The sequence below is a fragment of the Hippocampus comes genome, unplaced genomic scaffold (assembly GCF_001891065.2).
Source record: "Hippocampus comes isolate QL1 unplaced genomic scaffold, H_comes_QL1_v1.1 scaffold429, whole genome shotgun sequence".
Taxonomy (NCBI): Eukaryota; Metazoa; Chordata; class Actinopteri; order Syngnathiformes; family Syngnathidae; genus Hippocampus; species Hippocampus comes.
In genome coordinates, this window is record NW_017808402.1 from 372,194 (window position 1) to 386,779 (window position 14,586).

The 14,586-nt window shown below is 46.4% G+C and overlaps 1 protein-coding gene across 4 annotated transcripts; it reads left to right on the forward strand.

The window, feature by feature from the left end:
- The first annotated feature begins 1,133 nt into the window (after positions 1–1,133).
- Positions 1,134–12,766, forward strand: khdrbs1b (KH domain containing, RNA binding, signal transduction associated 1b). 4 transcript variants are annotated; one of them, XR_002166637.1, is made up of 10 exons: positions 1,134–1,498; positions 3,279–3,397; positions 4,122–4,238; positions 4,989–5,135; positions 7,454–7,584; positions 7,667–7,868; positions 7,999–8,066; positions 8,291–8,349; positions 8,469–8,663; positions 10,673–10,740. XR_002166637.1 is itself a non-coding variant. In XM_019858172.1 (9 exons), the coding sequence occupies exons 1-9, from the start codon at positions 1,402–1,404 to the stop codon at positions 8,576–8,578; spliced, it is 1,050 nt and encodes a 349-aa protein (XP_019713731.1). In that variant the 5' UTR covers positions 1,134–1,401; the 3' UTR covers positions 8,579–9,007. The 4 variants fall into 4 exon arrangements, 2 of the variants coding, with proteins under 2 accessions (XP_019713731.1, XP_019713732.1); XR_002166638.1 differs by lacking the exon at positions 10,673–10,740 and adding an exon at positions 10,115–10,512; XM_019858172.1 differs by lacking the exon at positions 10,673–10,740 and having other exon boundaries at positions 8,469–9,007.
- Positions 12,767–14,586: the final 1,820 nt, after the last annotated feature.

Sequence of the window (14,586 nt, forward strand, 5' to 3'; positions counted from 1 at the left end):
AGGCGAAGAAGCATTCGGTCAATGACAAGATGAGTCAGGACGGCCTTTGCAAGCCCCAATCCTAATAACGGCGTAATGGTCATAGATAGATCATGGATAGCACAAGCGGGTCTCCAGCCTGTCGTAAGTGCTCGCCGCAAACACATTTTGAAGCTCATTTGTTCTGAGCAGATGCACGGCTGGATGCACCTTGTGGTTAATTGTAACGGTTCTCTCTCGGGCGGCGTACTGACAAATGGCCTGCTGCTTTTTTAATTTTTTTATGGTTCGTTTACTGCTGCTACTGCTCTCCAAGTACTGACCTGGACTTGCTTTGTATGCATTGGGTCAAGTCTAACCATCTGACCCTCTCGTGCGCTCTACTCAATGGCATGACAGGTTCATTACAAGCATCCAGACCGTAGGAATCAATCCCCGAAAGGTCCGCTCCTGACGTTCCCCTCACCCCCGCTCCCACCTCATTCTTTTCACTTCTGCACTAAGTGTCTGGGATCGATAGTCGTGGAGAGGAAAAGGGCTTCCTCAGATGGAACCAATTTGAGCTGTTCATATGGCGCGTTCTCTGCAATATTCACCACTGCCACTGGGGGCCAGTAAAGAGCTACATGTTCAAAGCATGGAAAATTCAGGAACGTTTCCAGTATGACAAGAAGGCAAGCGTGAAGTAATCAAGTGCATGTACCTCGTTACTTGACCTAAGTAGATTTCTCAGGCATCTCTCATTTTCTGGTGAAATGACAAATGTAAAAAGTGTAGTGTTGATGGATAAGATGAAAAAAATATACATTTATGATGCATTACCTGTTTTTCTTAAAAACATAACAATTAAAATATCAAATAAATCACGTTTGTTTGACAATATTCAAATTGTCAATTGCAAGAGTCTACTTTTTGCTTTGACAGAAGAACTGATCACGAGTTGAATCACTCGGTACGTCTACTTTTTTTCCTTACGTTTACACACATATCCGTACTTCAAGTACACGATGTGATTACTTTTGCCACCTCTCTTTGTTGTAGTTGTGTACTACGTTTAAAAAAAGAGCAGTTAATCTTTCATCAAGGGGCGTAGCTCTTGATATTACGTAACTCTGACGTCACTTCCGGCTTCGCAGATCCTTTTCCCGGCTGTTATTCTTCTTCTCTCATTCCAACCCGGCCAGCGCACTGAGTGGATCGCCCTCAGGACCGACACCCGTAACGACAAAGTAGTGGACGCGTCCGACTTCGAAACCAGCGTAAAATATTTACTCAAAGGAGAAATCTATACGTGTCAATTCCTAGTCACAAAAAAGGACTACCTTTTTTCCATCTCCTTGGTTTGGATTTTTTGGGGGGCCGCCATAAGCTTTTAACTCCACCCGAACTGAGCCTCCCTCTCTCTTTCTGTTCGAACTCAAAATGGAGAACGGCGACAACAAATATCTCCCTCAGCTGCTGGCGGAGAAGGACAGTCTGGACTCGTCTTTCACGCACGCCATGAAACTTTTAGAAGCAGGTAAAACGAATGTTTTGCGCTTTTCTTTTGTCCGACCTTTTTGTGTGTTTGCGGGAAGTTTGTCGAGGGGGAAGGCGACGGACTACTTCGCCGTCGGGCGCCATGTGGTGACGGTCGGGACTCCATTATGGCTCCAAGCGGAAGCGTTCGCTTCGCTTTTCGCAGTTCGATAAAATTCGACAACAATTAGTGTTTGTGTTAAGTCTTGCGGGGATATTGATACGAATGGTGGCCATTAAAGCGGCACTTTATATTTTTATACGTTTCCCTTCTTCGTGGAGCGAGGGTCAAAAAGGCGCTTTCGTCGTCTCTTTCGCCTTTAAGCAAACGTCGACCGCACTCGCATTTTCTGTTGACTGTTTTCTTAAGCCCTTAAATGTGGGTAAGTAGCCGGGGCTTTCCTATAAATTCGTGGGGTTTTTGAAAGTAACTGGTGGTGCTCAAGTGGTACGAGGAAAAGACGCACGCTTAACCGCCATTGACTTTCTTTGTCCGATTCGCAGCAAAGTTAGCACGCTCGTATTCGGCTTTATCCTACTGATTCATCGACTTAAAACAACTAATTGTAGTGGTGGCGAGCGACTGCTTCATGCTGGTGTGGACCAATGTAATCGGTGTGAAAATTCAATAAAGTTCGAAACGCATTACTGTATTTAGTTCGCTGCACATACGACGGAGTTCCGTTCGTACGGCGGTGACGAATTCGTACGCGTCATAACGTACCGTGGTTTATCAGTAACATACACTGACGTGGCAGTGACGAAATATCTGCAGTAAATTTGTCTGAAAACACTCCGAGATCGTAAGTATTAAGCAAGATTAAAACCCTTTGAACCAGAGGCACCACTGCGTTTTATGAACAAAGAATGCAAACCCAGCCCACCAGGAGAGGCACAGATTACAACGTTTTAAACAGACCGAGAAATTGCTTTTTAATGACTTTGGACACATTTATTAAAAAAGGGAAAGAATTGCAGCTGATTATTCAGCTAGCGCTTCCAACTTTCCACCAGTGGTGATGGTAGTCAATTAAAGGACATTCTGACTCAAGCCGGCCGGTTGTGGATAACTGTTACTTGATGTGATACATTCTTATGTCACCCTTTGCACATTCACAGACTTGTAGTCGGTGTGTACTACGATCGATTTCTCATTTGATCGTGTTTGCATCATACACGTGCAATAAAACACTTGAAAGGGAATTATACAGAATTGTGACGGTGGTGAGAAATCATAAAATATTTTTTTCGACCGTCGGAGTGGTGGAAAAGTCATTTGTTGAAAAAAATGTTTTGTGAAAATTGGTGGTCAATGGGCAGCACCACTAAATGTATTCAAACTATCATCTTTCGGCGTATTTGAGACGAAAGTCTGCCTACTGGTTGGTTGGTGGGGATGCAAAACTGCGTCGTACGATGACTTGTAGCGGTATGACCAGAAGCCATCTGCTGCGTTTATAATGAATTTGATCAATTCAGCTAAAAACCACGGGAAGCTTTCATTTGGAGAAGATGGCAGTTCGCCCGGACAGCTTTCATCTGTATATGCCATGTTCAAAATTGTCGCGTGATATACTGGTGACCATTCCAAGGTATAGTCTGCGCTTAAACCTTTACTAATATCAGTGATGCAATTTTAGCACTCTTTCCCCGAGTATAATTCTTTCATGATGTTTGGAGTCTTCAAATTAAAATGCTTACTCGGTCATTCGACTGCCTGTTGGTACCGCTGTCTCTTTGCGTGATCACATGAAGTGAACCAATCCCTCCCCCGATTGCAGAGATTGACAGGATCCAGAAGGGCGAGGCTAAGGAGCCAGAGACCTACCTGGATCTTTTCACGAACAAGTTCATCAAACTCAAGGAGCGGGTCCTCATACCTGTGAAACAGTACCCCAAGGTGAGCTTTTTTTTTCCATCCCGTCTTCCTCTCCTCTTCATTCCCCGTTGTGATTCAATTTATCCTCTCGCCGTCGAGGTTCAGTCACATAAAGCTACGGGGTTACCCGGTGTCCCAAATTACTTGGCTTAATCTTGATCTTAAAACTCGGTGGCGTGATTACAGCTTCCAGCAGTGTCGTTTTATAAAATAGCCTTTAAGACATCCAAATTCTAACACAACTGCTCTGCCACTCAGAATTCTGTTCCGCCCCGCCGTTTTGGATCCTCCGTTCGGTTTGGATTCGCTAAACGGGCCAATGTCTTCGTAGTATAAATGCCATTCATGACGAGACCCGGACTCTCGGCTTTGTTGGTTTAAGTCATGTGGCTGTGAGGGAAATACACGGGAGGGTTTAAGTGGGCACTAAAAGAATGGTGCAAGTTAATCCCTCATTTGCATGCCGTTTGTAAAAGCACAGTGGAACCTCTAAAGCTGATCTCTGTCTAGTCTTTGTATTTTCAAACCAGAAGTCATAACGCCCAGCTGTCAGACCACACGGGTCAGGTGGAGCACATGATAGGGATGCGACAGTTGTCTGCCTTACAGCGTTCGTGGGCTCACATGGACGTCCTCAGTCAATACGCTACTTCAGGCTTCAAAATGCACATGTACCCTGACCACTGAAACTTTTTCTCCCCCCCGCAACGGTCCAAATGTCTCTGCTTTGCTTTTGCTTCTCCAGTTCAATTTCGTGGGCAAGATCCTGGGACCCCAAGGCAACACCATCAAGCGTCTGCAGGAGGAAACCGGGGCCAAGATCTCCGTGTTGGGCAAGGGCTCCATGCGAGACAAAGCTAAAGTATGAACACAGCCGCAAACTTTCCATGGGATTGACAGTGAATAAAGCAGGCATTCACAAAAACTCAAGGTTGATTCTAAGTAGGACACTTGAGTAGACGTGAGAGAAATGTTCTGAGATAAGAAGAAAGGGAAAAACATTTTTAGTTCTTATTTTCATGGATGAACCTTGTCAGAGAAATGCTGCTGAGCATGAAGGGGTTTGAATGTTCTCCAGTCAGCTTTTGCCCACCCTTCAGTCAGATGCCATCTACTAATCTGCGAGATGAAGAGTTCCGTGGGGCTTTTGAATTGGAGGGCCGGGGTTAACACTTGACTCGCCACTCGTGTTTTTTTTTTTTAAAGAATATTGTGCTTTTTCATTTTATTATTTTTCTGAATGATAAACCTTTTTCCAAAATATATTTATGCCTACGTTTGAATATCTTTCAATGAATCTACCCTCATGATTTCCCAAATTCTCATACATAACTTCCCATGGAAATTCAGGGGAAAGCTTGCAGTAATTTCCCATTTCCCACCCATGCACACATGCAACGGCACACTTGTAGACTGGGTTTCCCGGAGCCGGCGCACATCTGGCACATGTGCAAACCTCAAGCGTTGACATTGTGCCCAGGTGGCAGGGCCCAAAGGAGGCTTTACTCCGCTACGCATCAGCTCATTTAGAATAGGCGCCAAATGTGGGTCGCCGTTAGGCTACGCCATGAGACAATGCCCTAAAAGTGAATGTCGCCTTTCCACGTTGAAGGAGGAAGAACTGAGGAATGGCGGCGAGCCAAAATATGCCCACCTGACCATGGAGCTGCACGTGTTTGTCGAAGTGTACGCCCCCCTGCCCGAAGCCTACCTGCGCATGGCCCACGCCATGGAGGAAGTCAAGAAGTTCCTGTTTCCTGTGAGTTGCGCGCAGCGTGTTTTTTCGAGCGACACGGTTACATTGTCATAGTCTGTCATTCCTTTCCGTTTCTACAGGATTGGCTTGTCAAGCTCACGTTGTCGGCTTTCGTACCTCGATAAATTTTTCATGGGATGAATGCTTGTCAAAAATGTGACGCATATGAAGAGAGATGTCAGTTGTGCTTTGTTTTTGTTTTTTTAACTTGCAGCCAAGTCGTCGCCTTAGTCTGTCAGTATGCTGATGAATGTTAATTACTGTATAAAGTTTGAGAATGAAAGATTTCAGTAAAAATGTGCACTTGGTCTCAAATATGTAAAGTATAAATCCTGTTGACATATTTTAAACAAGCTGGTACCCACAAACCCTTAGCAAAAAATTCCTAGGGGGGCGGGCCGGGGTGGGGGTGCAAACCCTACTTTGCGGATTTTGGTCTTCCGCGGGTGGTCGCGGTCCCCATGAACCGCGATAAGCAAGGGACCTTTGCATTCGGGCTTGTTGAAAATGCATTTTGTCCGTGTCTCCTTTTCACACAAATGTTAATTTGAAAAAGCTCCTGGCTTACTGGCAGGTTGAACAAAGCGCCCTCGTTCAGTCACGGTACTCTTTCTTAGTGGGGTGGCAGTGTGAATAATGGTGGCTCTGTTAGCGCGTGAACAGTCCGTGACACTCTTCTTCAGGTCTGTCTATTCCCGTTTCTCCTCCAGAGATGTTTTAACGCCCTGACGGCTGTGGGCTTAAGGCCACGCTGTGGCGCATGCACTCCCTGGATTTGTTTTACGCTGATGTTCTTGAACCGCATGTCCATCCGGTTGGAGCAAATGCTATGCGCTTGCTCATGAACAACGCTCCACTCTGGGTTTTGTGGCAGGCCTTACGTTTTTTTTTTTTTTTTCGGCTGCAGCATTCTGAAGAGGAAAGAGCTAAACCGGTCGTCATGTTGTTCAAGCTGCGATCTGTAAAATAAAAGATGCCAGATGTCTGCAATTGGTCAGGTTTTATGGCTGTCGTTTGGATTCTGGTCACGTGATCCATTAAGGTCATGTATCTTCCTGGCCACGGAGTTGTGCTTTACAGTGAATTGTCATCGCCATATGCCAAATTGTGAACTCTGCAGGCAGTGTTGAAAGTCATGCCACTCACCCCTTTGAAGACGCTTGACGTCGGAGCGACGGTTGTTGGCAAGTGTCCTATGCGAATGTCCTATGCATTGTTAGCATCTGCTTGGAAGTACAAACGCGGTTTTAGGACAAATGGACCAAACTACAGTTGAGCTTGGTCCTTTGAAGTGTGTTTTCAGAGAGCCATGTGGTTAAGTTCCAAACGGTAGCACTTGTGGGCCTATTGGCTTTAGTGGTTGCACTGTTCCTTTGATTGATTAGCTGCACTTGTCCTCATACTGGAGCTTTGGATGGGTGTGGACAATAGAAATCTCGTCTTCGCTGTCAAATGTCTGCGGGTCCTTTTCGCGACCCATGCTTGATGATTTCTACAGAGAGGTTCACTGAGCTCATCTAACGCCTCAAGTGACTTGTCACCCAGCTGGCCCGCGAGATGCTGCGGCGGCGACGCGACACGTCGTCACAGGTCCATTCGCACTGAGTCGAATGGCTCCTGCTTTTAGCCAGCCCCTCTATCTAGGTAATGGAAAGCTGCCATTCTGCTAGTATGTTCTGTCTTTAGCGCTCCGGCTCCATTCTGATGCAGGTCTGCTATATGAAAAGAATTGATTGGGTCACAGTGCCACACTTGAAATTGCTCCCCAGATGAAAGTGGCTGCTTATGTGGTGGGATTTTCGCTGCCTGGGCAGACGGACGCGACGCGCTGATCCGCTAATTAAATCAAGTATCGTGCAGTCACAGCTGGCTCCGTCGAGGAATACAGAGGGGGCGGTGCGGTTGTGTTTACAAAGCCGGGGAAGCTTTGTATTTTGGTGTTTGTTTTCATGATTGTGCAAAAACCTTCTTGCAAGTATACGGGTGACGACCTTGATGGCAAGGGCCGAACATCCCTGAAGGAGGAGCGGGTGTTTGACTGTGTGCGCTGGCTCCCGCCTGGAAGCGGGGCCGAGAGTTGGAGGGCCAAAAGCAAGCATGCCCACTCTGGGAGGCAGGAACTCCTAGATGTGTAAGAATGTGGCACATGAACACGTCACCAGACACTTTGCTTGACTTGGTGCCTTGTTTTGATTCGGTCAATCAAAGGAGATGGTTCTTTGGTTATCGGGTTGGCTTTCAAGTTGGCTCTGTGATGAATTTCATTCCGGCGAGTGCCCGCTTCGATGTCAAGTCACGTTCGTTTTCTGCTCTGCATGCAGGATGTGACCGACGATATCTGCCAAGAGCAGTTCATGGAGATGGGCTACCTCAATGGAGGCCAGGAGCTCGGGGCCAGAGGAAGAGGAGGCATGCCAATTCGGGGACGCGGCGGGCCCCCGGGAGTGCACAGGTAAGAAGCGGGGGCGAGACGCGAAGGCGTCACGGGGACCGTGCCGGCGGACTTTGTCGCTGAGCTCGTTCTCTTGTCCCAGGGGAAGGGGGATGCCCCCTCGTGGCGCAGCTCGGGGTGCGAGAGGAGCAGGAAGGGGCACCCCGGCAGCCCGCGGAGGGCCCGCCGCCGCCAGGGGAGCTGCGGCGCCCCGCGGTGCCAGGCTCTCTGCCGCCGGACCGCCCCAGAGAATGCTGCCCCACCAGCACACTCCCGCCGCGGTCGCAGAGAGCTATCAGGAATATGTAAGTCGCCGGCGTGCTTTCATAGCAGCCTCATGTGGATGCGGCCAAGATTCTTGTTGTTCAGTACAGTGCGTGAGAACACGCCTCTTCCCGACTGGCTCACCCCCATCTTGCCTCCTCCCCTCTCCAGGCCTACGATGAAAGCTACGCCGACACCACCTACCAGTCATACGACAGCTATTACAGCCAGCCGCAGGCGTGAGTCGATCACACGTTTGTCTTTTCTCACCTGCCACCTTTGCTTGCAATGTGTTTTGAACCGTCGGACGCCAGTCCAACCCGAATGCCACTTGGCTGTTTGTGGAAACCGATTCGATTTTTCGCTCAGCTGGTACTTGAGATTGGTTTGAGACCGTTTTTTTTTTTTTTGTTTTTTTGTTTTTTTTCCCCTTCCCCTCTTCTTTCCCACGTATGAACATCAGAGAGGCAGAATATTATGACTACGGACACGGAGAGTCTGCAGAGTCATATGAAAACTTTGGTAAGTGTATACACAGGTACACACATTTATTTGGTCCTTGCCGAGAGTGTTTGTCAAATGCTCTTGCACTAGTTTCCCTCTCACAAGTTTTTGAAACGGTGCGCACGTGTGGTCCTCAGCCCAGGATGACTGGAACGGCACCCAGCGAGCGGCTCCGGGCAAAGCCGCGCCGGCGGCCAGAGGAGGTGCCAAGACGGCCTACAGGCAGCACCCGTACCAACAGTACTGAAGCGGAGCCGCCCTCCCCCTTACAGGGTTGCCCTGACGAGCGCCTGTCGACAACGGCAGCACTCGCTTTAAGCAGCCCGACACAAGTAATTGTCCGTTTTGGCTTTGGTTCCTTTTGCTTTTGTTTCTTTTCCTCTCAATTGGACTTTTTACAATACTGGGGACGGAAAATCAGATGGTTGTTTTTGTTTGTTTTAAGATTAGGCTACACACCACATCCCCCCAATACGCATACCATGCGCAACCAAAGTGATTTCTAGAGTTATTTCCTTTTTGGTTATTTTCCTGTATTATTTCTCTGACCATTCCCTCTCCCTCTGGCTTTTTTGCATTGTTTGGTTTTCCCTTTTTCACAAAAAAAAATGTTTTGGAGTAGTAACTTCCAGTTGAACTAATGGCTCATTCTCCACTTGTCTTAAATGATACGTTTTAATTGTGTTTTTGTTTTTTTTTTTTTTTTATATATATATATATATATATATACAGAATCTGTCAAGGTTCAGTTGCAGATTCCCGTTTAGGCTACATTTCAAAATTCTGTTAATATAGTTCATTAAAAAGCCTGTAATGTAGAAACAAAAAGTAATCTAAAACCAAGTCTCAGATTAAAGGTAATGGAAAGCATTTCTTCATTCCTTGTGATGTTTTGTTTTAAATAGTTCTAAAACATTCATTTAGACTCTAGTCTGCAATATTTGTCACTGAGTTTTGAAATATAGCCCTAATAAGACACTGTTGAGATGGCCTGTCCTCATATCCTCTATTTGACTTTCATGTAAACAAACAAAAAGAAAAAAAGCCCGGCGACATTCTAACATTCTCTGTGCACAAAATGGCCTCCTGTTATGCTACCAAACAGTTGGGGTCTTCCTGATTGTGATTTGATTCTGCATAAAGTGCATGCCCAACAAGAGAAGAATCCGAAGGATTGGGACACAAATCTCCACATGGGTCGTCTCTCTCTCTCTCTCCATAGAGAAGGGATCCTGAAGCTCAATCCCAACTCTTGTACATATTTTAAAACCTCCTAACTGTACTTACTCTGTACCCTCTCCATAAAATGCATTATGCTACATGTGTACGCTTGCCTAAATAGGTTACTAAATCTGTCCAAAAGATGTTTTGCAGCAATTTGTCAATAAAGCTTAGTGGGTTTTCTATGAAACGTAACTTGCTTTTGATTTGTTTCCTGTCCTAGTCCAATCTGAAATGTTTTCAAAAGCGCATTTTTTAAATCTTAAAGGAGTTTTTGCTTTGACGTGTGCAGACTTTAATCCTCCTAAATGATGTCTTGATGGATTATCAAAAGAGCTCGACTTATTCTCTCTCTCTCTTTCTATACTTTTTAAAAAGGACCCCGAGGTAAGGCCGCTAAAATAAGCCGGATAGCTTCCTAATGTGTAGAGTTGTAAAGCGTTGATTGCCTGGGTATGTATCCGATTTTTTCAATCCTCTTACCTGTGGTCTCGTTTTAACCGCTAATGACAATTGCTTTCATTCGCCGCTGCAAATTAACTGAATTCAAACCACCATTCAGGATCTAGGCCTCGTTGTCATGAATGACACACTAATGGCAGTGCAATGGAGAGGAGGCTTTTAACCTAGACAACTCGACTGTAAAGGTAACCTAACCCTAAATGTTTAATTTGGTAGTGTGCTTTTTTTTTTTTTTTTTTTTTTTTTTTTTTTTTTTTTTGTTTTGGGGGGGGGGGTTTGTTTTTTTTTTGGGTCCTTTGACATAAACTTGCTTTAAAAGTAGTAACCCAAGACAAAAAAAAAAGAATCAAAAAGTTAAGGGAAAAAAATCAACATCAATGTATTTTATGTACTAAAATAATTGCTCTGTGTACTAACCAACCATCAGGCTAGTGGTAATGCAACTCTTGCTAAAATGATGAAAGCCAAATCTGAGTCCATAGCTGTTTTTGTAATATTTAAAAAAAAAAAAAAACTTCCACCTGTACACAGTTACCAATAACTTTGGAGTTGCATGAGCAGATGTTCTCTTGTAGACATGTTGCATGAGCTCCATTTCACAAGTATCTCCATGTGCTCTGTCCACCGGGTATTGATTTGGGCTCTTTACTTCCCCCAGGCCCGTCTAGGCCTCTCGCAGAGTGCCGGGAGACCCGCGCTGCCGGAGGCAGGCCGCGTGACCCTCAGGTTGGTCCTCCACCCCGCCATTTCCATTAAGAACGACCACCACGCTGTGACGGCACTCGTCTTTATTGCCAGCGTCTTCCTCTAATCCTTGGATAGTTTTATGCCCCCCGCCCCTCTCCCGCCCACCTGTTTTAGTTTCGTAGCTCAATTTTCAAACAACAATATTTACCAAAAATAGGAAGGGGAGCTGCTGCTACATTCATGTTTCCATCTGCTTGCATTGTTGCATTGAAGCAATGCTGCACTTAAATTTCACTCTGGAATGGCATTGATTGTGACGTTACTTCAGTGTGACTGTTGAGCACCTTGAGCGGCGAAGTCTTATCTGCGGGTACGTTTCCCTGCGCTAATAACTGTGCTGTAGATGCGGCAACACGCCGACGATGTTCCCAACGTCTCAAAGCTCGGGCGGCTCCTGATGATCTCCTCGCGTCTTGACAAGCGTGGCGAGTGGCGTCTCTCGCTGTATCGGCCGTGGGGGTTGGGGGGGGGGCGGCGCACTAGTGTCACCGCAGTCTTGGAGAAAGTGACTAATGAGCAGCCGTTGCTCTAGGCCCCCTACGACAGAGAGGAAACGGCAGCAAAAGGGACTCTGGCGATTCCCGGAATGGAAACGGTAGTAGCAGGGGGAGGGGGCGCAGGAAGGGCGCTGTCTGAGGGATTACTCCCAATTTACTCTCTGCCTACAGGACAGGAAAAAGTTAAATGAACGTTTGGAGAGTAGCACCGCTCGGTCATGCTTTAATCAACTTAACTGCAGAACGCAAGCTTTTGCCACACACACGACAAACTACATGCTTTCTATGTACCAAAATGTACGTGATCAAAAAAAAAAAAATAAGCTGATGTCGACAATGTAAGCATTTGGACTTGGGTAATTAGCGCCCGTTGGCTTCTTTTTTAAAATGTAGTTTGCCGTGTCTCTGTGCTGTGAGCCGTCTTTCCCGGCCGGGGCTTTTGCAGCATCTCTGCGTAAGCCTTGCACGTTGACTAATTTGGTGTTCAATCACAATTTAGGTGGTTTGCCCTTCAGGGGAACTGTTGTTTTGTTTTTTTTTCTCCCCCCCTGTGATGGAAACAACGAACCAGACAGTATTTGAATCATTTTTAGGTAGTCGCCAGAGTATGCAGGACGAGAAAGACGACCTGCGACTTTAAAGCTGATTGAATGCGCAAACTGATTTGTTTGTCCTGAGTTGGTCTCTCGAACGTTGAAAAGCTGCCACTTAGTTGGGCAAAGTAAGCGTTGCTTCGAATTGATTTTTCTCCCTCCTGCCATTTCTTGCGCTTTACAATCTGTGCGCATTTTAGCGCTTGTGTCACGTGTGTCGACGTGCTCTGACATGTTTGCGTGACGTCTCATCGCTTTCTTTTGCTCTCCGCAGTGACACAGGATGGCAAGTGGAGACCCTGGAGCCAGACGACGTGGCTCGGGTCGAGGCTCCGGGCTCATACTGGGAAGGGGACAAAGACCTCTGCAGACTTGGCCTGGAATCACCACAGACCAATAATGATGAACGGCAACCATTTTTCCAAGTCTGTATCCAAACGCTGCTTTCATGATTTTTGCTGATTGGGAACCTCTCCGTCGTGTAATGCAATTGTTCCACCTTGATTTAGTGTCAAATGAGCACTGTTCTCACTCACACTTGAGCCGTGAAATTGTTTTTTTTTTTTTCTTCATTCCTGTCAGGCCTCGCAGTCTGTCGCCTCTGAATTCCAAGCGTTTTAATACAGGCTGTCCCAGAAAATGTGTTCGCGCTGCCACAAAGAAAAAAAAAGTCAGCCCACCCCCGAGAACAGCACATGCTAATTGCCGGCTCACTTAGCACGTACCCGCGACTCAAGCAAATGGCCGCGAGCCGCCTTTTCTCTCGGCTGTCCAAGTATGCTCATGCGGCGAGATGGAACATGCGTGTGAGAGGAGAGGATAAGCGCCTCAATTTATCTGTCGCTTCTGGTTTGATTGATTTGATTTTTATCGTGAAGAGCAATATCCAGCTCTCCAATAAAAGACAATTTGATACATATCTCAACACATGGTGTACGATGCAGTACTGGTGGGACTTGCCCGAAATAAAAGTTTCAAAAGGGGAAGAAACAAGCCAAACTTTGTTTTGATTGTCATTTGATTTGATGTGATTGTCATTGTCATTTGATCCTTCTACTGGTGAGTGGAAACAAATGTTTATCATACCAAAAGAAAAAAATGGCGGGGGCGGGGGGGAGTGATGTTGGCCCATATATGGCTCTGTGATGATCACAATACAAGAACCGGACCCACTATGTTTCGACGGTTGTCATTACCAAAAAAAAAAAAAACAACATCAGCCAATTTCTGGTTCTTTGGTCATTGTAAAAATACAACATTGGATCGTTCCTGGTTCTATATTTATAACCAAACAATTTCTGGCTTTGGCTGTCCCACTTTTGTGTCATGGCATCACAAACCTTTTCAATCGGACAACGGGTTTTGGTTCATTTCTGGTTCGATGGCTGTATGTGAACTGGTGCCAAGTGCCGTTTGGAGGGAGATTTTCCAAGATCATGTCGGTTGAACTCCCATTGTATGACCTCTTGAGCCTTATGCTAGACTGACTATGACTCACAGGATATAAACCATCCCTGAAGATGAATTGTCAGCGGGGAGCACATTATTCCTCCCCTCCCCCACGTCTGGGCCCTTATGCGTGAAAGCCATGCTTCTTCTCGAACGTAATGAAGGCTAAGCGATTCAAGCAGTCTCCTTTTGGGAATCGATCAAATGTCCGGCACGAGGGAGGAGAAGAAAGTAAATGTTGCTTGTTTGAACAATCGATAAAAGCGCACACGCGCCTTTCGCCTGTCCACTTCCTTGCATCCCCTTACGACGTAGCGGTGGTCCACAAGGCAGCGAATGCGAGGGGAGACGTAACGAGGCAAAAGACAGCCGGCCCGGTTCGTCTTTGTCGGTTGGGTGGAGGTGGACCTGCGATTGCGTGTGCGGTGCGAGTGGAGACGCGGATCTGGTGGACAGCTGGATGGCGTCTCCTGCGCCTGACAGATTCACACCATCGGAGGAACATCGCATCCCAACCGCTCGGTACAGCGCTGGCGATCTGTGGAGAGGTGGTTGTCATGGCGACGCGAGCCCGGCTGACTTCCCTCCCACGATCCGAGAGGCTGCGATCGCCCAGGAGAAACTGTCGGGACGACGGCTGCGCTGTTGGAAGCGCATACGATCGTGGATTATTGTGGCGAAATGAGGCAGAACACACAGGAAAAAAAAAAACACGTCAAAAGGATGGAGAAAAAAAATCCAGCTGAATTTTATTGTGGAATATCTCAGCCAAGGGGAAGTGGGCACCAAAATGAAGACGGTGATGTGAACTCGATTTGAGAAAACTAGCTAGAAAAGTTTTAAGATACTTGGAGTTTAGTTCGTTTTTGTTGGTGAGGTGGGTGGATTATTTTGGCAAAGGAGATGTGCTCACTAATGCATGTAGACAGACAGCCTTGTGAAAAATACTTGTGAGAAGTCGGCCTTTCGTGTCCATAGAAAGGCTTCGGTATTGAATTTGTCTGCTTCGGTGAGGTCGATGGAACACCTCGGCGAAGGAGACGTGCTCACATCGATTTAGACATTGAGCAATCAACTCTGATTTTCACGATGACGGTCGTAGACTTGCTCAAAGTCCTTTTTTTTTTTTTCAAGTATCGGTGGCTGGTATTGGCAGGCTCCAGATATAGTCAATGCTTTCAAATACGGGGGATCGGCCATCCCTACGTAATCTGAAGGAGAAAAAAATAACCTACACATACACAACTGATTTTGGGGCTTTTAACACCTTTCCGTCGTGGAAGTCT

Coding starts and splice junctions, on each gene's coding strand:
- khdrbs1b (XM_019858172.1), top strand. CDS start 1,402: ATGGAGAACGGCGACAACAAATATCTCCCTCAGCTGCTGGCGGAGAAG. Junction 3,398..4,121: donor CTGTGAAACAGTACCCCAAG/GTGAGCTTTTTT, acceptor TTGCTTCTCCAG/TTCAATTTCGTGGGCAAGAT. Junction 5,136..7,453: donor TCAAGAAGTTCCTGTTTCCT/GTGAGTTGCGCG, acceptor CTCTGCATGCAG/GATGTGACCGACGATATCTG.